Below are 22294 nucleotides of genomic sequence, written 5' to 3' on the forward strand. Positions count from 1 at the left end.
TCTCGCTCCCTGTTGCAGAACAACTGGTACAGCACCTTCTCCACAACCTCTGCGACAGGGGGGGTTGTTTACGGCAGCGCCCACAGGTAACGCGCAGGCTTTTACACGTGCAAAGGTAGTAAGGTGATGGCGCGAAGAGCCTGTGCTAGTTCAGACAAACATGAAGACTAGGTACACGAGCATTGTTGTGCAGTGAGGGAGAGGCCTTGCTATTGGGAATCTAAGCAAACAGCACTGATCCTGTGCTGAGCTGAGAGAAAGAATAGGACAATATGAAAAAGTTCCGGGAAAAATACAAAGGAAGCAAAACAGATGGAGAAAAGATTCTACCACAGTGGGTGGAAGAATGAGAGACTTCGACTGAATGTGGCAGCCAGTGAAAGACAATCTAATTCAGAGGGAATTAGGGACAGTAAATAAATACGGAGGAAGGAACAAAACTAAGGAGGAACCGCCAGACTTGTTGCTGGTTAAAGATTTTATTAGTTGAATCAGTTGGGTAGGATCTAAAGACCTTTCACTGATGCCAGGGGAGGAGAGAGCTGAATCGAGAAGAGAAGGCGCTGATGGATTCACTGAGACCAAGGTAGCACAAAGGTCAATGAAAGTAACTGTGGCAGAGGCCGCATTTAAAAAAATAAGGGGAGAATAGGAGAAAGAAACATCACGGACACTTGTGTGACAAGGTGTTTATATCATTGTTTCTGTAACTTCAGAGAAGGTAGTTGGGTAGCACCCGCTCACAACCCTGGCCCTGCGCAATTGCACTCTGTAATGCTATACACCGCTTAGGAACCTCACGGTCTGAAGTATTCCCATTACCCTTCCCAGCTGTGAAGTACATGAGCTAATTAAGGATTTATGTACTTTTTGCTACGGCTTCATATTTCCATGTTATGGTTTCTCAGTTAATTCATAAAAGCAATTTTGTTCGTTCCTGTGATCTGCAGTTATAACAAAATAACAGGAAAAATCTGCCAGATTTACTTAAGCTGATACCAAGGACAAAACACAGGATGTTCAATACATATTCCTCTTCCTTTTATGGCTGTGGTTATACGGTTAAGAAAGCTCTTTGAAAGCACTTTGTCCCATGAAAAACCTGGCCAGAATTTTTTGTGCTTTCAAGAAAATGAAAGCAAAAAAGAAAAAGAATTTCGTAATTTCGACACAGCTCATTCACTTTGCCATGGGCCTGGGTCCTCAGTGATGCAACTCCTTGGGAATACACTAGCAACAGATTTGGCTCCTCTCTGTTTGAAACAACTGACAAATCCTGTAATATTCTAGCTGGAGTAAACAGCTGGCATGTATCACTTCCAGTGCAAATGCTGAATGTAATTTGTCTCCCTCCAGGGTAATTTTATTAATGTATGCTAGTTTGCTTTAAACCCTAAGTTCTGTACTTTTCATAACAGGATATAAATCACTCCACTAATGACAAATAAAAGGAGACATATATGAGGTGCTCATAGTGATGTCAATTGATCGTAGTAAATCTATGAATCAATGTGTGACATGGGAGAGCTAAAATAGAATTCCGAGCTTTGCCGACTGACCAATCTAGAGAATATAAACACATTTCATTTCAAAACACATTCTTTTATCTAGAGGGATGTAACTTAGCCTAGTCCCAATCAAAACATTATTGTTTCCTTCTCCAAAACTTTCAGGAAAAACACTCAGCATCCTTTCAGACACATGAGCCGTTGGCACATAACTGGAAGTGTTCTGATAGGAAAATCTCTCCTTCCTTTCATAATTTCCAAATCAGAAGCCATCTAGGGAAAAAAAGCTGCAAACACTGAAAAAAAAAAATCCCCTAAAGATCTTTGTTCTTGCTGCATTTAAATGGAAACTTCCTTAGAAAGTAAACGGCCGTCATTGTTTTCTGCTGTACTGAAATGAATTCCAATATGCAACAATGTCTGTAAGTAGGTGAAGGAAGGCAATCACCAAATTGATCAAGGCAACCGCTGTACAGGATGACTACAGCCTCCACAGGGAACAAGAGAGGCTCTACAGGAACCTGGAATGCACTCTGGGCAGCAAAGTGGGGACACCAAATGCAACAAGTAGATCAGGTCAGAAATTTAGAATGATCCTGGCTTACATGCTAGAATAGCACAAAATAAGAAATAAAATAACTGCAGGATAGAGTAACACTGGCATTCCTCACTACACCTCTATTTTCATGCGAGCATGGGGAAAACGTGAGCTGAGGGTACGCAACCTACCACAGAAGCGAGTAGGCGGGTGTCTGGGTGCTGGCCGCACCCGAGAAGAGCACGTCCCCTCTCTCGGCTGGGACTCTAAGCCTTGTAAACTCCCTGACAATTTGTGAGTGTGGCAGCTCTGTCAGGCTGTTTTTCAGAGTCTTCCTTCAGTGTGTCAGAGATGCTGTCCCTTCTCAGCAAGCTCACTCCCGATGCCCTCAGCACAGGGGTGTGACAGTACGGCAGATGCAATGTCTTAGGCTGGCCAGGAAGGGATGGTTTCAGCCTGGAGACTAGATCCTGCTAGAGCTGATGAAATTCATCAACAAAAATAATCTGAAACTGAATTTAACTAAGAACCCCAGGCTTTTTCACTAATAATGTCAATATTGTAGGAAATGTAGGAAATAACACAATTTCCTATCAATCTCAAAAATATCTCTTATTCTTACCTACAAACTGTCACAATTCACTTACGTTGTAATGATACAACTCACATTTTTTGTTTCATTTGAAGACTTCACCTAAAGTCAGTTAAGTTACATGGTTAAGAACTCATTTACTTGAGGGGCCACAAATCCAGCCTATACTTCTCTACTTTTTACAAATTCCACAAGCCGCTGAGCTGCAGTTTTCTTCCACAGTCTTTTGTTATCAAATAAAAATATGCATACTGAAAATGTATCCAGCGTGGCTCATTTCCACATCTCGACATTTTCTTTTTTCACATCTCAGGTAAGATGTTAATATAATTTATTTTAGATATAACCACCTATCCACATATAATTACCAGCACTGAAACATTAAAAACCATGAGTCAGGATCACAAGGTTAAAAAGGCTAGAAGTTGGATTCTTCTCAGTTGCTTTCTCTTTTTGAGGGTAACACAAAACTTGCTCTACAATCATGTGTGTCAGACCCTTCAGTCAAAAAGGAAGCTGAAATTTTCATGTATTCCCAGCATTAGAAGCTTGGGTTAGCTAAAAAGTAGTAAGTATCCTATGGCTCACGTTGGAAATACTGTAGAAAAATATCCACAGAGCATTAAAAAGTTGAAAGCAATTGTTTCCACAGGAAGCGTTAAGCAAATTAATCTAAAAATTCCTGGAAGGGAATTCTGTCCTCATTATTAGATTCTGTAACCTATATAAACAGATCTATGGAAAACTTATGAAATTTTCCATGATTTTTTTCACACAGGCCACAAAATCAAAGTCTTGCTAGAACAGACTTTTAAATAAAGTGATGAGTTGCATTCCTGCTAGCCCTGACTCGACACTATTGTCAGAGAGAGAGTGAAGGAGAAGGCGCTTAAGATCATGTTGGCCAGTTTTCTTTCTGCATCAGAGGTTTCCATGTTCCATTAACAAGTTTTGAGTAGCCTAATCTGGAAGTCTCCAGGACTATACGTGTCCCCAGACAGTAAATAATACATAGCATGAAAGGAAATGATAGTTAGTTATCCAGGCTTCACACACTGTAAAAATTAAGCTTCATTAGTCCCTCCTAGCACATAATTATTGGAAAGGCTGAGATTAAACCTTACAAATGGGCACTCCTCCAAATCTTATCTCTGTGGGAGTAACCTTTAAACTAGTGCAAGTAGGGCCAGCTGTGTTCCCGAGAGGGGTCCCATAAGCCCTCAGCACTGCATGGCTAAATCCAGGTGTAAAAATAAAGAAACTTGTCATAAGCAGGTTGCCTCCACTTCCCATCCTCAGTACTTCACCCTACCTGAGCAGCCCCCTGCTCCCACCGCGACTGCTCCCTGCCTCCGCTTGCTGGACTCACACTGCTGCCTACCCCACCTTGCTTTGGCACCCCAGGCAGACGCTGAGCCCCCTCAGGGGGCCCTTGCTCGCCCGGGCTCTCGCGCAGGCTGTACACAGTGCGTTGCCCGGTGCCCTCCGTCCGAGGCTTTGCTCGGTGTTATTCTCCTCCAGGATCGTAGTCAAACCTACTAGCGTTTGCTGTGGTCTCTGACCCAACACGGGGGTGAGGACAAGGTGACTGAGGGACACCGTGGGCAGGGGGGGAGCAGACAGGAAGGAAGATGCGATTAGCCACACTCACTAACTTCTGCTCTTGTGCGATTGCTAAATGTAGATTTCAAAAGACCGCAAGCAAACAACGAAACAAAAAAATGCTGTTCCAGGGCAGAGGAAGTTTCACCTGAGAAAGGTTTTTGAGATTGCAATTTTTAATAGATCACATGGAAACAAACCGAAATAAACAGGATAAAAAAAATACAGCTGTGTCTGAGCCTGTTCAAGGCTTGTAGGCTGGGGCTTGTCCAGGCCTGTGCAGCACAGGGACTCAGAAGAATAGCAGTCACTGTGGCCATGACTATCAAGCCAAAATCATGTTCGTCTTTTATGCTAACGCACAAGGATAAACCCAAACCCCAATATTAAAATAACAATACTTTGGGCCTGATGGTTCTCTTGTATTGGTTTTGCACAAGTAACTCAGAAGAAGCTCTACAAGCCCAGAAGTGCACCAGGGGGAGGGGCAAAAAAGCAGCTGTTGGTAAAATGATGTGCAATTAAGTGTCGTCTGCATTTGACCTTGCAGGTGATTATCAAAGTCACACACATACCTTGCAGGTTAACTCTGGAGACAGGTGGCTGACTTGTTGCTGGAGATCGCCTAAGAGGGATAAAGAATACTCTATAAATAGGTATTATTTTATCATTTCAAGCCCTGATGGCAGTTCAAACTGTCAACTCCCACAGTTAAAACTCCTTTTTCATACTCACAAAGAAGCCCAAAACACTTTAAAATGATTTGGCAGTTAATGAGCAGTATCAATATATCTGTTAGGAAAACCCAAAGATCTATGTCCCCTGGCTAGGCTTTCATACGTGCTGGAAAGAAGGTATACCAGGAAAGATGTGCCATCATCCCACGCTGCCTTTGCAACTTTCTGCTCAAAATATGCCTGGAAGTCAGCGAGGGCTGGTCTCCGTGGCTGAAGGGGTCAGTGCGTCCCCCAGAATCAAGGCCTTCTCCTGAAAAGCTTTTCCCTACAAGGTCCGGACTGGACCCTGAAGGAACGTCAACTGCTACACCAGCATGCAGGCTGCAAGGCAATGCCATAGGTAAGGTAAGAAACGGCTTTAAACCCTGCAGTTAACAGTTTGAATTGCACCTGGAAGCAAGTAAGAAGATGCTGCAGTCACTAGTGTAAGCTCTGGAACAGCTGAAGGACATTTTTTTGATGAGGAGCAACAATTTCATCAGAAAAGTCTGGATTTCGGAAGGACCAAAAGCTACTTTAAAAATTGGTTCAAGTCAAGCAAACAGGGTCTGACTGGAAAAAGGGTGCAGTATTTCTCCAAATGTCAAAATATTTCATTGCGAGATGTGCCAAATAAAACTGTTAATTTTTCAAGTCAAAACCATAATTTACTTGGGAAAAAAGAGACTTCTTTTTTAAAGAAGTTAAAAAGACTTGACACCAAAATCGGGATACTTAGTTTTGGATTGAATGCGGTATTTCAGGCTGACCAAAAACAAAACTTTGGGCTTTTGCTTCCCTAAGAAGTTTCTGATACATTTTAACTGAAGCCAGATTTCCCCACACTCTCTCTTAGCCAACCTCCTAACCCCAATTTTTTGAGTCAGCCACTGAACTGAAACATCCATTATTTGCCAGCTCTCCTTTGAAGCTAAAATCAAAGCAAGTGAGCGGCTCAATTCTGCTGCAATTGTAGCTCCAGGGGGTTCTTCAGAAGTGCTCCAGGAAGCCCTCGCTAACCAGGTAAGGTCCGCGTTAGTGTAACGCAGCTACAGTCCTGCTTCAAACCCCCGGCCCCAGCCTCCCGACCTGCCAGCAGCGCGTTGGCCATGGGGCTCCAAAGCCTGCTCCTGAGCCGCAGGCTCCCCTGGGTGCAGCACCCGCTTGCCGGCTGGGATTTCAAAGGTTCGGCTTTTCTGGAGGGAGCTGCGGGACCCAGATTCTTCGAAGGGTTCAGCACAGGGCACACATGTTGGATGCCGACTTCTCTGAAAATCTGCCCCGACCTGCCTCTGCTGAGCCTTTGAAAAGCCAAATCTTGAAATCTCTAAAAAACAGAAACTCCCCAATAGGGACACCACGCCGCGGCTGCAGCGCTTCCAGTATCTGGGGAGACGTGCTCCAGGTATCTCCAAACCCTGCGCTGAGTTGCACAGACATGCCTTCAGGGGGGCGGGGAGGGATGAACTAGTATTCAGTAGGGTATTCCCCGCTGCAGAGCCTGAAAAGGGAACGGCATCGCCCCCGGCATCCTCAAATTACGTCCTGGCTGTTGCCCATCCTGGTTTCTGCGGCAGCCAGGGCGCAGGCAACAGAGACCCAGAAATCTGGGTTTCGACAGCACTGTCCCTTCTTAGACACCACCATGCTCAAGTGTACATGGCTCCCGCTTCCCGCTCCTTCTCTCTTGCTGGTGGGTATTAAGAGGAGTAGGCGCCGGATGCTTTCTGACCGTGTCCTGGGCCGCATCTGCCAAACTCAGGCACTCCGAAACCATTAATCATACTCTCCTCTTTTCCAATCAGGAAACTGTTTTAAAAACCCTGACGCTGAAGTCCAAAAAATATGACTTCTAGCTGTTTTTTTTTCCTCCAGCCCCTAACATTCATATTTTCCAGCATTTCTGTAAATATGTGGGACAGCATCTTCTTTTTCGTTCTCGGCGTGGTGGGGGTGGAGGAGAGGAAAAAAGAGGGGAGAGGAGAGGCTAAAGAAAAGCTGAGATTCTCATGATCCCCAGAGCAGAAGTTCAAGTAAAATACCACATATCATGAGACATATGATAAAATCATGAGCTGGCAGCATGGCTGTAACCCAGCAGAGCTGTTTGGAAACTGTGCGGGAAGCTCCGCAGCGCCTGGAAGCACATTCCGCCACAGACTTGGATGTTTGGTATATAATGGTTTAAACATTTAATGACTTTTACTTTGGCTGGCCACATGACTTTATACCTCAATCAAATCTGGGAATGTTTTCAAAAGGACACTGCAAGATGCCTCTGTGTCCTACAGGTTACGCCCTCGCTTCCTTCCGGCCCCGTCCAATTTCAGATTCCTCATTAGGAACTGCTGAAATGCTCGAGCTGTTCAAAAAAGCAAAGCTTAAAAAAAAGAATCTATTTCAGCCATCTGTTTTTCTATTAACCTCCATCTTGGAATGCGGTAGTTCCTTCCGATCAGAATTTGCAAACAGAAGTCAACAGGAGGAAAACCTCACGCCTGGATAAAATGCTGACCTTTATGTAAAATACAAGATTGCATCAGAAGGCAGAAAGCAGAGTCCACGGTGGGTACCCAGGCGATGCCACTCACGCGTGCAGCAGTGAAACAAGCCCGTGGCGTCCCATTGGAGTTGCATTTTTGCACCTCATCCTTCGCTTCAGGAGCCAGCGAGACACTTTGAGCGAGCAGCGCCTGCCAGTCCCAGGGTGGGATGGGTGGGTGCGTAACTGACGTCGCCAGGAACGAATGATGCTGGTTTCACACAGAACAGCTCTCTTGGGGCAAAACAGGCCAGAAAATGACGATGACTGGCTCATTATAAATAGCTAAGGGGAAACAGTGGTTCCGGACAAGGCGCAAAAAGGAGTTTGTTGGGTTTCTCCTGTTCAGAAGGTATAAAAACCAATATCCTCCTCTTGAGTTCAGTGCCTCACCTTCCCCATTCAGTGCAATTATATGTCAAACGAAGCGACGTAGGATCCCTGGCCAGCACAGGCTGGTCCTCTGGGCAGCCCCTCGGAGCCGAGCTGCAGGACGCTGCTGCCTGCCCTGATGGGGAAACCCTCACCGTCCCCACAGCCTCGTGCCTGGGGTTTTCCTCCTTGATGTCTACCCTTTGCCCATGACCGCCTTTCTTGTGAAACAATGGTGGAAATGCAGGGCAGCACCACAGCTTGACCAAACACCGACACTGCCTCTGGTCCAAGCTGGGTGCCTAACGAACGCCTGGGACAGCCAAGGCGGCAAAGCGAGGAAGTTACCACATCACACGCACCCGACAAACCCAGAAACACATCGCACCCGCTTCCCAAGCAGAAATACATCACTCCCTCCTCAGGCTCACCATGCTTTTCCATTCTCTCCAGCCAGGCGCCATGACTGAGCAGTGAGGGCTGCAATACTGGCAGGACAAGAGCCTCTCTCGGGGGTGAGGCGGCACAGATAGGTGTGAGGAGGGGGAACAGGGGCTCGGCGGGTCGGTGGCCGCCGGGGAGGGGATGCCCCGGGGAGGTGCCCGCCCGCGGCCGCTCCCTGAGGTGGGAGACGACGGCGGGGCCCGGCCGGCGGGCTGCGCTCTGGCGCCCCCTGGCGTCCCGCGCAAGAGGCGGAGCGGGCCGCAGGCAGCGCGGCGGTAGCCAGGGGCCGGCGGGGTCCGGGGAGGGTCGGCGGCGGACGGGGAACCGCGGCCGCGGTTCCCCGTCCGCCGCCGACCCTCTCCGGACCCCGCCGGCCCCTGCTGCGTGCGAGCTGTAAGGGAACAAAAAACGATGGGCTTACTTGTTGGAGGTGCCGTGCAAATTGGTAAGGAGCGTGAAGTTGTTCCTCACGCTTCGTAGACTCGCCAGCACCTACGAGGGAGGTAAAACCGGAGACGTTATCTTCTCCGCCTAAGGTTTTAGTTTGTTTTTGTTTTTTTTTTTTTTAATTTGAGAGGCCAACAGGCTGCCAACTCACCTGGGCGAAAGGTGTGACAATCAGGTCGTCCCCATGCCTAAGGAGAAATGGAGAAAATTTGTAAATTTACCTGAAACAGGGCGTCATTCGCCTCAGAGAAAGAGCATTTTACAGAGGGAAGTTTCCCCAGGCAGCGCCCACGACAAAAAAAAACATTAACCCACGCAGCATTTATTTAACACTACATAAAATCTTGTTCCTAATGGAAAGGTCTCGCAGCGTATATCCAAAACAACCCGGCTGGAGCGACTGTTCAGATCAGTAACACCAGGCAATAAAAGCCAGGAAATTCAAAAGTTAAGGCAGCACGCTCGCACTGCGGTGGAAAAAAACCCGTAACGGTCCGGGGAAAGGTCAGCTTTGAATTTCCTGGCTTTTGTTGATCTCTGTCACAGTCTTTAATGTTATTCAGACGCTGGGTTTGGTCCGGCCATTTTCATCATGGAAGATTTGAACAGAAGTTCTGAGAAAAATACATCGTCACAGTCAATAAAAGGGATTTTTTTTGCGATATTATATATAGTACTTGTGCGTATATGAAAAATCCAGTGTGATTTACCTAACTGAGACATGGCAGGGTAGAGCTATTGCTGTGCAGCACAGACCTGGCAGCAGCTGGAAAGCAAGGCAATCCAGCGCGGCTGCTGGTGGGCTCCCCTCCCTCTCGGTGTGTTGTACCTTCTGCATCTGATGCACTGAGCCAGGGCAGGAGAGCGGGCACGGCTGCAGGACGCCACTCGCACCTCTAGAGAGATGTCCACCAGTGTGGGACCCCTTCAAAGGGGTATTCTCCCTGGCTGTACTGCCACAGACCGCATCCACTTACCCAGATTCAGGTATCAGTGCTGCTAAGTCTACGTTTATAGTTAAAGTTGTCTCAACACTGATGTCAAAACCAGGTCCGTGTGAAGATGCCGGCTCCCCCGAGTGCTGCCGGAGCCTCGAGGCCTGCAGTAAATGGACACCTCTTAACTGCAGGCAGCTGTGAAGTTTGGGGAAATGAGGGTGGTGGGCACAGCTGGACTGGGCTCTCCCCGCCCCAGCAGAGCTGTCTCCTCCGGCACACTGCTGGGAACACGGGGCAATTGTTAAAATCCACCGTTTACACAAAACCTGGTATTTGCATAATTTGGAGTGGTTACTTTGTCTCTGGTAAATATTTACTAAATGTTAACTAACAGGGAGGGATATTCTCTTTCAAGACAATTCTCCTCGTGGACCTCACCAATATTTAGATTTCTATTTCATGACAAAACTTGTAGGGCTTTCATAACAGTTAAACTTCTTTTATGAGCACTTTTTTATAGCTTAATGGTCACTTTAAGACTTTAAACTGTGCCTTTTAAAATAAAGGGCTGCAAATCCAGGACACTCATTTAAGCCCCATGCTCTGTGTTGTATTGATCCTCTCAAGCTCAACCATCTGTCTCGGCTTTCTGCTGTATTTTCTGCTCAGTTCTAGTGAACAACCCATGACAGAAAACAGGATGGAGAAGAGTAATACTGTAAATATAAGTACAGTCATATTTGTATTGTCCAGGCTAATGGAGTGTTACCTACTTAAGAAAAAGCAGAGATTATGTTAACCAGGCTCTGAGAACACACGGTGAGAGTATAATGGAGAAAAAAGAGTGCAGAAAAACACCAAGCAAGCCAAGTGCTGGAGCAACAGGGCTCTCCTGCCGGCAGGCCCAGCGGGGACACGGGCAGCTCGCAGCGGTGTCTGCCCTGAGCACAGCCCGGGCTTCACCCTGCAGTTTGCTGCAAGCGCTTCATACCCCAAACACAAATTCCTACGTGAAGAACTAGTACCAAGAAAGGTAAAATGCAAAAATTCTCTGTTATTTCAGGGTACGGATTTGAAAGCTCTTCTGCTAAATTACGGAGAAAAGGGGAATATTTCAAGGACGGGATGGGGAGAGGGAAGTCATGCCTTGGTTGACCATAAAAGCCACTGTCTTGGGCACTCAGGCTATGAAATGCGAGTAGCACCCAATAAGCACCTCTTAACAGAGCTCTGAGGATTACAGGAAGCCATGTAAAGCTCTTAGTTACTGTAAAATATGATATGAGCTGAATTTATGCTTACTGTTCACTTGGGAGAGAAGAGTTCCTGGACATCGTCTTTGGTGATAAGTCATAGTCGCTGTCGGATCTGTACAGGAACGACTCCCTGCGCTGGCTGTGGCCCGGGAACGTCGTGTGCAACACGAGTCCTGACGAGGAGCTGGCCTGCGGGTCCAGCGGGCTGCGACCTGGTGACGGGCCATTTTCCACATCGAAGCTGTGAACAAAACACATACTGTGTGTCACGCGCGTCTGCCAAAAGATGTTTTTCGGTGCATGGTGCAGGACTGTCCTAAGCGTATCGCATCGACGCCGCTCACACCGTGTCATTTGCTCAGTCCAGGAGACGCAGGGCTACATTTACTGGAGCCTCTCGCTGGCATATTTCTATTGTATGCAAGCAGGACTCTGCATTACAATAAAATATTTACCCTCGAGGCTTCTTTCCTGACTACATCTGCTCAGACCCCCTTCAGCCTGAACTTTGCTAAGCTCAGCGCAGCTCCTGTCGCTCTCAGCACGAACACGCAGCAGCCAAACACCGTCCCCAAGCTCTGCAGCTCTCCCCACGCCACCCCCATGGCCGCAGTGTTTGCCCAAGTCAGGGGGTTTGACTTGCCAAACCTCACTCCAAGCCTTACAAGGGTAACAGGGGCTAAAGGAGCCGTGACATGCCACTACCCTCCAGCCGAGCCCTGTCTCCATCCGTGCTGGAAGCAAACTTTGGAAATCCTGCAAGATTAGTGAGGACTTGGCAGTTCTGTGAGCTGGATGCCCAAGTCTCTTTTCAGCCATAGTTCACGTCTTAGCTACTCGAAATACTAGTTCAGTGAATTTCAAACAGCTGGGCTGCAAAATGGAGGACTGCTTAAAAAATTTTAAAAAAGCCCCAAACCTTCTGTCACCATTTCCATTATACACCCACTTTCTTATGGTTTCATAACTTGGCTGCTGCAACTTGTGGCTGAAGTCACCCTGGACACTTTAGCAAGTGACACCCCTCGTAAACCCTGAAAATAAGCAGGTTTTCCTTTCCCTGGGCATTTGGATCTGATATAAATACCATATGCGTGACCATGTTCCATCTAAGCCAAGTGAAGTACGGGTGCATTCAGTATGAATTTTCTTGCCTTTGGAAGTCTGAGGCTTCATCTCACTTGCAGTGGGAGCTGAGTTTCGCTCCTACCAGGGCACGTGCCTCTCCCCGTTCCCGATTTTCTCCCGATTTATTGTGCCTGATGACCGCCCTTGACAGCACCACCCAGCTGGGCGTGCACTCGGACTGCACTCGGACTCAGCCGCAACATCGAGCAGCGATCCCTGCCATACGTTTCTCCATTCCTCCCTGCTGCTGCTGGCCCCCACTCATCATATTAAGTCAAAAGATCTCCCGTTTCTCCCTCCGCTCTGCACAGCGCACAGCGTGCTTTTCACTGCTGCAGGAGGAGGCAGATAAAGTACCCACCCATAAAACCCAGCAAAACCTCTGGTAGATCTGAAAGTAAGTAACACACAGAATCGTGAAAAAAATAAGGGAGTCTGCGTCCAATTGCAAAAGGTATCTCGGCTTAGTCTCCTCCTCTTCTGTGAGTACAGTACAGAGATTCAATACGGGTCGACTGAGGGACAAATGAGAAGAGGAAAACAAATACTAAACACTGCAGAATGAAATCACAGGTAGAGAAAGTCTCAGAGAAAACCACTGACGTGAAGGTGCCATCACTGAACTCGACCTGCATTATTTAGACACGAGGCCTCGGAGAACGAAAGACCAAGCAGAAGAAAGGCAGCCTCTCCCCTGTTCGGACAGTGACCTGACACCTGGAAGCATTAAGGCTTCTACCTCCTGATCAGGAAATCTGATTAAAATCCAAATTTTATGGTGTAGCCTCTCCGTAGTCCTCTGGGTATTGTCGGGAAGGACGCAGAGCAGGGGACAAATTCTCCCACCATTCTCCCACTGAGCACCAAGTACAACGTCAGCCTTAGGTTTTGCAGAAGCATTTCAGGTTCCTGTATAATAAAACTGAATGCCTTTCCTGAACAAGCACCGAGCTGTGGTGTGACACCAAGCTGCGGCTGGCGATGCAGGAGGGTGACGCAGGAGCTGCCCTGGAAGCAGCAGTGACAGCGAAACACAGGCTGCCTGCTCTGACGTGGCAGCTCCCGATGCAAGCTGCTTCCTGGCATTTTACACCAACTAATCTGTATGAAGAATGACTGATGAATTACAGAACAATTTATCAAATACCAGTAATAAATACATTGCATGTGAGGGATGGCATACTGTGCTTGAGCGGTTATATTTATGACATAAATATTTATTTACAGTTGTGTATGTGCTTGGGAGGGAGTGGATGCTCAAACAGTTATTTTTGATGTCTCCAGAAACTACTTACTGGGGTGGAGCAATAAAAGACTAGGTCTCCTGGCAGTTACTCTGTTCCTCATGGCTGCAGATAGAGGGTAACTACTTTGGTCTCGTGCTAATTGGTCCCACGTACGGTTCCTCAAGAATTAAAAAATGCATGGGAACATGCATTTAATTAATGCAATTAAAAATGCATAAGCACCAGTGGAAAGATTTTTAGATTCTTTGGAAATCCAAAGGCAGGGCACCAGTACAATACAGTACACATTGAAGGAGATTTCTACGTCTACCATGCCTCACTGTAACATTTACTTACCCAGCTGCATAAGTACATCTTGAAACTGGTAATGGCTCAATTAATATTCTTTTCTTTTACTCTTTATTATCTGCTCTTTTACCAATGACAGCTTGAGTACACTTTATTTGTAGCCACAAAGTAATCAACAGAATAAACTCAGCTCTGTAACTATGGCATCTACAAACAACAGCCAGCTGATAATTAATCCATACCTATTCAGAAAATTAACCATGATTACTCAAAACATTTTATTGCAAAACCTTCAATCGAGAACATTTCGTTTACTGACATAAATGGAAATACAGCAATGAGCTAAATCTGAGCATTTAGCAGAGCAGAGCTTCTTCTGGCTGTTTGATCCCGTGCCTGCCGCTTGCTGGTAGACATTAGGAAGTGGTTTGGGAAGAAAAGTAAACACACAAGGTTTAAAAAGTGTGTAAGAGGCAAAGGGAGGGAGGCAGGGGCAAGGCTGACAAGGGATCTTTTGCAAAGGCGACTACCAGCAGCAAAGGAGTAAGCTGAGTAAGAGAGGAAGTATCCACTGACGATCTGGTTTTGCATGGCTTACTGTAGCACGGCTTCTATGCCTGGAGGCAGGTGGAAGATACTCAAATCCCCTTCCCTCTCCCACTTTTAACATTAAAAAAAAAAAGTTCTCTGCCAGCCTAGGCCTATTCTGAGTCACTCCTGCAGAAATTCCCACCTATGACCTGGGAGATTTTCAATACCTTCGGAGGACGTGAACATCGTCGTAGCCGGAGGTGTAAGAAGGACCCTGGCGCTCTGTGACCTGGGTAAAGGTGGAAGTTAAACCTTTGCAAGGGCAGAGCTCCCCAGGAAACAGTTTGCCTGAACCGTGCAAGTTTTCCAGATTTCTACAGCACTTGCAGCTCGCACTGGGATGAGCCGGAGACATTCAGGCTGCGTTAGCCAGAAGCCCGGCACAGTTGACGCCCAGCTCGGAGTGCCGTGGCTGCTTCCAGCCACCCCCCCTGCACGCAGCCAGCTCCTGGCTGCACCCTGCCCGTGCTCCCCGTGCCAGCGCCTGGGACGCTGCAGCACGGATCACGCAGTTAATCCAGCTGGAAAGGCGTTTTTATATCTTTCCGCAAGTTCAGCTTGCAGCCATGCCGGCCCCCTCATCTGGCTCCCCTTCCCTGGGCCTGATCCAGCACTCAGCCATTAAGTTAACAGAAAATTCCCCCCCAAAAAAGTGAAGGCTAACCTGCAGTTTGGAGTTATCTCTACCAAGTGCCCTATTTTGTGCTCGAGAATAGGCACTCCCAGCGGTACGGCTGGGTGGGCAAGGTCTTCACCAGGGTGGCCAAAACCCAGGTCTAAGTCTTTGCTGTTATGGTTTTTTAATAGTTACAAGAAGCCAAATATGGGAAACTATTTCCCCCGGATGACCCAACATTAGGAGAATGTGGCCCGAGATAGGTAGAGCAAGAGCTTAACCTTGTGTTTTTCAAATCTCTGCTGCACATTGAGTTCACCAGTTGCTCTTGGTTTGTACAATAGCCCATCTGGAATTGTGTCCTGATGCAAAAAACATCTCTCAAACAAACATTTGCTGAAATTGGTAAGAATTGCAATTAGATTGTAAAGTTGCCCTCTCAGAGCTGCATTTTCCCCTAAATTTTTTCACTGGAAGTTAACTGATGAGCTCTGCTGGAAAAACTTAACCGTCAGTGTGGCATCACGTTCAGAATACGCCACAGATTGCAAGAGTCCTCTCCAAAGTCTGCAGCACCCGATAGTCTTTGTGTAAGTGGAAAATAAAGCTGCATTTGTCTAGTGAAAAATAAGGATGGCAAAGTACAAAGCACAACTACAACAGACTAGAGAAAAAAAGCTAAAATTTGCTTTGCGGTTTATCTTCAAGCAACAGCACTCGCAGTCGTGACGCCCTATTTGTGAAACAACGATGGCACAGGAGCACCGAAGCAGCGGCAGCAAGCTCCAGAGGTAAAAAATCAGCAAATACTTGATCTGTATTCTACAGTCGCTCCTCACCCCACGTCCGTACCAAGGGATGCTGGATGAAATGTTTTTGCCCAAAGCACAGTCATCCACCAGCATGTGCCTCTCCTTTCCCTTACCCCCATGCTGACCCCAAGGGCTCTTCCGCACAAGCACGTGCATGCCCAGCGTGCTCAGGATTAAGTGGGCACTGTTGAGACTTAAACTTGCGTTACCTAAACACATAGGTCACAAACCTGGTACCTAAGGTCCCTGTAAATCATTCAAGATAAGTCACATAAATACCTGTCCCACGCAGGAGATCTCCTCTCTAAAAAGCCGGCCTCGCTCTAAGGTCTTGGCAGCTCCAGCGCACCGAGCTGACACCGTTCCCCGCCTGCCTCCAGTGTGTGTTACCAGGTTTATCCAGCCAACATTTCCAAGTGCTGCGACAGTCTCAGGGGGTGACAGTGTGTCTGGAGGCCACCGAGGGCTTCTAAGGAGTTGAGCCCACTTGCACAGAGCCAAACGCTGGCTCCACAGGAGGAAAGGTGACGGTGTCTGTATGGGACGGGCGTTAGTTAACCGCTGACACGAATCAGCGGTGCCAGCCGTATGCCAGAAAATAATTGCAAATCAAAGACTTGACTGACAGACAAAAACAAGTCTCCTGAGGCCCTTCTGTTTTTACCAGTGGATTCACGAATGTGCAATTCATGAGCGCGAGTGAGTGGCACCCCTGAGGTTAGCATATTCTCAGGGTTAGTGACCACCAGCAGAAACCCAGCAGCTGATGAAGAGGGGAATCCGGTGGACACAGAAAGCCACAAATCCCACTGCCAGCCAAAGGGAACAGCAGACCCACCGGGGAAAACCCAACCCGGCAAGCGCACAGCCAGCGCGGCGAAGGCAAAGCATGCAACGGGCATGCCAGAGCAGCGCCCGAGCCCCGCAAGTCTCCCCTCTCAGCACTGCAGAGGTGATCTGTCCCCCGGCTCTCTCCTGGAGCCAGGCTACAGTTAAACTCAACATCCAGCTCTCCGCTTACTCGGCTGGATGGGAGGAAAGCTGGTGGTGGAGGAGAGGAGGCGGCAGGGTCGGCAGCGGGAGGAGCGGGGTGGCTGCAGAGCAACGCTCAGCAGGGAGGTCAGTGCAAGCGACGGGGCAGCCGCAGCTCCATCTCCTTTGTCCCTCTGCATTTTTTAATAAACCAGGATCTTAATAAAGTGAAGAGCAAAGAAGGAGACAGCAGGTGGCAGGAGTTAGCTGTAGCTCGCGCCGACAAGCAGCTAAGGGGGCACTTGCTTTGGACCTGTAGAAAGATGCGACTGAACCACGGTAACGAACAGAGGCAATACGCAATGGCAAGCCAGGAGAAATCACGCTCAACTGTAGAACACAACGAGGTTTCATGAGTCATTCTGCAAAACAAAGAAAATTAATAAAAGCAACCCCCAACTGTCCAAATTCTGCAGTTTTACAGTAATGACTGCAATTTCTCTACATTAAAAACTACTGCAGTCCTTTATCATAGGGGGAAAGTCCAACCAAGCCTCTGCAGGCGGAGGGATCCCTCCTGCGGGACTCCCCATTGCCCTCCAGCCGTCTTCTCCCCCACCCAGCGATGGGGCCAGCTCCCTGCAGCGTGTGTGAGGACCCGTTCCCATCAAACCAGTCCTTCTCCAGGCTTGGGGAAGAGTGGCTGGAAAGCTGCCCAGAGGAAAAGGACCTGGGGGTGCTGGTTGACAGCCGGCTGAACATGAGCCGGCAGTGTGCCCAGGTGGCCAAGAAGGCCAGCGGCATCCTGGCCTGTATCAGAAATAGCGTGGCCAGCAGGAGCAGGGAGGTGATCGTGCCCCTGTACTCGGCACTGGTGAGGCCGCACCTCGAATCCTGTGTTCAGTTTTGGGCCTCTCACCACAAGAAGGACATGGAGGTGCTGGAGCGTGTCCAGAGGAGGGCAACGAAGCTGGTGAAGGGCCTGGAGCACAAGTCTGATGGGGAGCGGCTGAGGGAACTGGGGGTGTTTGGTCTGGAGAAGAGGAGGCTGAGGGGAGACCACATCGTGCTTTACAACTGCCTGAAGGGAGGTTGTAGCGAGGTGGAGTTGGTCTCTTCTGCCAAGGAACAGTGATAGGATGAGAGGAAACAGCCTCAAGTTGCACCAAGGGAGGTTTAGACTGGACATTAGGAGAAATTTCTTTACTGAAAGAGTGGTCAGGCCTTGGAACAGGCTGCCCAGGGAAGTGGTGGAGTCCCCATCCCTGGAGGTATTTAAAAGCCGTGTAGATGAGGCCCTTAGGGACATGGTGTAGTGGGCATGGTGTGTTGGGTTGACGGTTGGACACGATGACCTTAGAGGTCTTTTCCAACCTTAATGGTTCTATGATTCTAAATGAATCCTAAAGCAGCCCTGCTCCTTCCCACAGCACAGCACCACCGTCACATGAAAACACGGCAGCTGCCAAGGTGTCCCGACAGAAGATGCTGCCTCCAACTTACCCAACAATTCAGGCTTTCGAGCCCTTTGATCTACCTCTGCAAGGGGGTCTTGGCACAAAACTTTTTGGTGGAGTAGCAATAAGGAAGAGACAGCATCGGGAACGCGTTGTCCCTGGATTAGCATTGCCCGCCAGCAGCCTTGGAATGTGGTAAGATTTGGCATAAAAACTGAAAAATAGGATTGCGCCACGATTTTGATGTAATTCAGAGTCATTTGAATAGTCATTGCAAGTCAAATGGTTACCACGAGAGCTACGCAGCCCCACAGTTTGTTTCTAGATCTGTAACATGAAGTACAAAGACAGACACGTTGAAGTCTACCAACCCAGGCAGGCTTGTGTATTTTTTGTTTATGTTACGAACTTACACTTTTCCTGCGGATGACAGCGCTGACTCTACCAGAGGGCTTACCATCTGCTTTGCCTTCCCAGGCTCATTCCTGACGGCATTGCTCCTGAGCTTCTATCTACGGTACCACCTTTGCTATGGCATCAAATATGTTTCCAAAATACGGTCTTTCAAGAAGTTTGGGCAGACTCTGCTCATTATAAAGATCCTCTCGCAATCATTAGAGCCCTGCTTCTCACCAAGACGTTCAGCTGGATTTTTAACACCATTAGCAATGAAAAATGCTGCTTCTTACTTCTTCAGATCTGTACAGGCACGACTGTTTCTCACTGCTATCTAATGTCGTGCACCTGTTTCCCATTATCAGAACAGCTTGCTGGTTTTTCTAAATAATCTTTCACACGGACAGGTCTGTGCTTGAAACCATCAGCACTTCGTGAAACAGGATCGGACAGACAGCGGGCATGCCGGAGCTGAGCACACCGACAGCCGATGCAGATGCCCTAGCACGGGCACAGGGCTCCACGAGGCTCAGCACCGCAGGTATTAGTGCTTTTTTCCCCCTCCTGACCTTCTCTCACCAAGGGGAAAATCTTGTTGCTCTCAGGGGCCTCTCCAAAGTGTTCAAATCCCTCTGCCAGGTTTGTCCCTCATGTGGCTCCTAACTCTTTTTTATCTCCAGAGCCTAAACACCCATGCCTCCTGAAATACGGCCACCAAACTCCTCGCGGTCCTCCCCAGCACCGTGCATCGCAGCTGCCTGGCACAGAAAGCCCAGCAGCGCTTACTTAAGTGTTTGTAATGCAAACTGTCATCTGCCGCTAAACATGTTATTAAGCCTCCGTGTGTATCACAAAGCAAAAATATACGTTGATTTGACTTCGTTACCTCCAAATGTAGAAGTTCACTCTTCCTAGCAGCTCTCTTGTTCAACGGAGGCAGAATAACCAGAGCCCCCTGCCATGGCCGCAGCCTGTCTGCCACCGCACAGGATGGAGCCAGGAATTAGCTTGCCTTGCGCTTACAGACTGCTTTGAGCCACAGGCCCGGGGACCAAGGCAGACCGGGGAGCTGGTGGCACTCCCTTTGCAGCCAGGTCCATCTTCAGCTAAAATACGCATACGCAGCCCGAGCCCTTGCACCTCTCCAGCATAACTCATCAGCAATACCCTAGTGAGGCTCACGGTTCGCACAGCAGCAAACATCAGTTCAGCTGCCAGCTCGGCACGAGCACTGTTGGGTTTTGAAGGATGGTACAAAGTGCTCATTTAGTTTTTTAAAGCTCTATTCACCACGAAGAAGCCATTGTGTTACCTGCTTGTTCAGTGTCTGCGGCAACCGCTGCCTGAAACTCTCAGCACCTTGCACATCAGGTCCTCGAGCCGCTACTTCTCCCCGTTGCCATCACTCACCGGCACCGGTGAAAGCCACCAGGCTGCGGAGCCACCATGCATGCCTAAGGACGGCACGCAGTGCCGCGCCGAGCCGGCCGCAGCCTTGCACTGTGCCCAAACAGTCACCAGGAGAGGGTCGGAAAAGTACAGGAGGGAGGTAGAAATGAGTTCTGTTTTCTTCTAGCATGGAGGGTTCCAAGAAACCTAATCCTTTTCATGTTTACTGCAGGTAAGTAGCTTGACGTTATCCTGCAACAAGCTAACGTGGTTGTTTAAGTCCCCCGGAGAAGAAAACCTGAATTCTATAAACCAGTTGCTATTTTTCCAAATGCACAACTTGGGCTACTTTCTCATCTTACTACAGTTCACTGCCATTAATCTCTGGAAAATGCAAGGCATAGTCGAAGACAGCAGACACCCTCCCTATTTTCACTTCCAGAGCTTGTAAATGGGTGTGAGCGTGATCGCTCTTAGCACAGGCAGCAATGCCACTTCCTAAGCGCTTCTTTCTTTTTCCTTCTGAAAATATTCTAGCTAGCCACTGACGGAGTAGCTGCTTTTCTTCCCTATCGCTGCCGCCCCAGCCGAGCTATTAACGAGGTATTACCCTCCCTGGGCAGCACCTACACAGCTCTGCTCCTCGCCTTGTGGGTGCTTCTGCCCAGCACCCTCCACTCGCTCACAGCTCATCAGGACCAAACCTGCTCCGGCACACGGGCTGTGCTTTTGCTGCACCGAAGGACCCGGCTAGGTCTCACCGAAGGGACAATTGCCACCTTTTCCCTGCTGGAAAGGTGCTGGACGGGCAGCCGCACACCCGTGGCCGGCTGTACCGGTGGCACAGGGACAGCGCGGTGCTCCTCAGCAGACACTTGCCGGATTTCGGCATCACCTGCTCTGCGAAACGGTGCTGTTCTGCGGCACAGATGTTGATCCGCTCAAGTGACGGGACAGTATTTATCCCAGTCTGGCCCGGCTGTTATGCTCTGTTCAGTGTCAGTTCAGCTTTTACAGCTGCATCTAAGCTCCGGAACATTTTACAGACTCTCTGGAGGAGGCTGCCTGCGGTGGCCTGGCTCGTGTGATGGGGACCCTGGTGCGGGGCTGCAGCTGAGCCTGGTGCCGTCTGGTGGGGCTCCAGGACACCTTACAGCATTTCTGCCGAGGGACAAGCCCTGGGGTGGGTAATTCCCAGCCTGGGGTGGGTAACTGCACCCGGCAAGTGTGTACACGGGGTCCAGCCTCGCCCTTTCCCCACCAGGGCATTACCGGCAATAAAAGGAGAATCACAGTCGTACATTGCACCTTTTATCAATGCATCTTAAAGTATGTCATATACCTATTAAGTGTAATCCGCTCTTACCACTCTTCCCAAAGCATGTCGTGCGCTAATGGCAAATGCAAGACAGCAGCACAAGTCTCAAGGGTCCCGTACAGCAAACGCCCTCTGCTTCCAGTACGCAGGAAAGTGTTCCTGTATCCGTACGGAACCGCTGCACCAGGAGGCTGCTGGCCAGAGTCACGGTTTAGTTCATCCTGACCTTAAAAAGAGGATCGCCTGGCACGACTCCAAGAGGCACTTTTGCCTTTTCAAACAGGCCAGCAAGCTCACAGCAAGCCACTTCGCTCTGCCGTAACTCCGTCCGGCTGCGACAGGCTGCACGGAGGCATCGGCTACAAATCAAATAGCAGCTGATCTGCTGTCAAACAGACTGGAGACAGGAATAAAATGACAGTAATTTTTAACAAGTTGCAGAGACCACAGATTTTTCCATTTTACCTGGCTCATCTGAACTGGGCGGACAGACAGCCTTTGAGTCAGAAGATGTACAGATTTTCTGCGCTAATGTTTTAAACTACCCTCAGCCCATCTACAACACCCAAAGTCCACCAGTGGATGTGTGGAAAGCTGCTGCACTGAGAAATGCACTAAGCCTTTTCACTTGATTCATAAAATAATTATTTGACCTGGTTTTTGGATTTATCTCCATAATTGGTATCTGTGTTCCCTGCCAGTAAAAGGACAATAAAATGTCCTAAAATGGTATTCAGATTATTGAATCCTTTGGAGACTCGGCCCTCCCAAATATACTTAATCTGGTTGGGTACATTTCAGCAAAATTTTACTTGCTCCACATCTTTCAAATGTCTGTACTCTTCATCTTTTATATCAATAGGAAAAGACACTGTACACGGCAAACGGCAAAGTATACTGATGTGATTTCAAGGGCAATCTTTTTTATAGCTCTTATTGATCATTTCAGGCCCAGCAGAAGCTTAATGCAAAAGTAGCCTCATCCAAATCACGAGCATCTGCCAACTGGTACTATTTGAAGACAAAATATTAAGGATGGAAAAATCTGGCCCTTTGGCAGAAAGTCGCATGTTTACTCTGCCTAAGTGGTTTGGCACGTGTACCGAACGGACGGTCGGAAACGGC

The 22294-nt window shown here is 48.4% G+C and overlaps 2 protein-coding genes across 3 annotated transcripts in view; one reads left to right on the forward strand and one right to left on the reverse strand.

Moving 5' to 3' along the window:
• SLC35D1 (solute carrier family 35 member D1) overlaps window positions 1–17916 on the forward strand; it is a 226959-nt gene extending 209043 nt beyond the window's left edge. Inside the window, exon 13 of the transcript XR_012674425.1 lies at window positions 17770–17916. The gene's annotated coding sequence lies outside the window, so the exon portion shown is untranslated. The remainder of the gene's footprint in view (window positions 1–17769) is intronic.
• Window positions 1–22294, reverse strand: part of PDE4B (phosphodiesterase 4B) — a 219467-nt gene that overhangs the window by 51467 nt on the left and 145706 nt on the right. For both annotated transcript variants that reach the window (XM_075155562.1, XM_075155563.1), the window contains 4 exons: window positions 11002–11196; window positions 8913–8949; window positions 8736–8806; window positions 4816–4865 (listed from right to left, as the gene is read on the reverse strand). In XM_075155562.1, the coding sequence (XP_075011663.1) occupies window positions 4816–4865; window positions 8736–8806; window positions 8913–8949; window positions 11002–11196 (353 nt within the window). The remainder of the gene's footprint in view (window positions 1–4815; window positions 4866–8735; window positions 8807–8912; window positions 8950–11001; window positions 11197–22294) is intronic.

Source organism: Calonectris borealis, chromosome 8, assembly GCF_964195595.1.
Source record: "Calonectris borealis chromosome 8, bCalBor7.hap1.2, whole genome shotgun sequence".
Taxonomy (NCBI): Eukaryota; Metazoa; Chordata; class Aves; order Procellariiformes; family Procellariidae; genus Calonectris; species Calonectris borealis.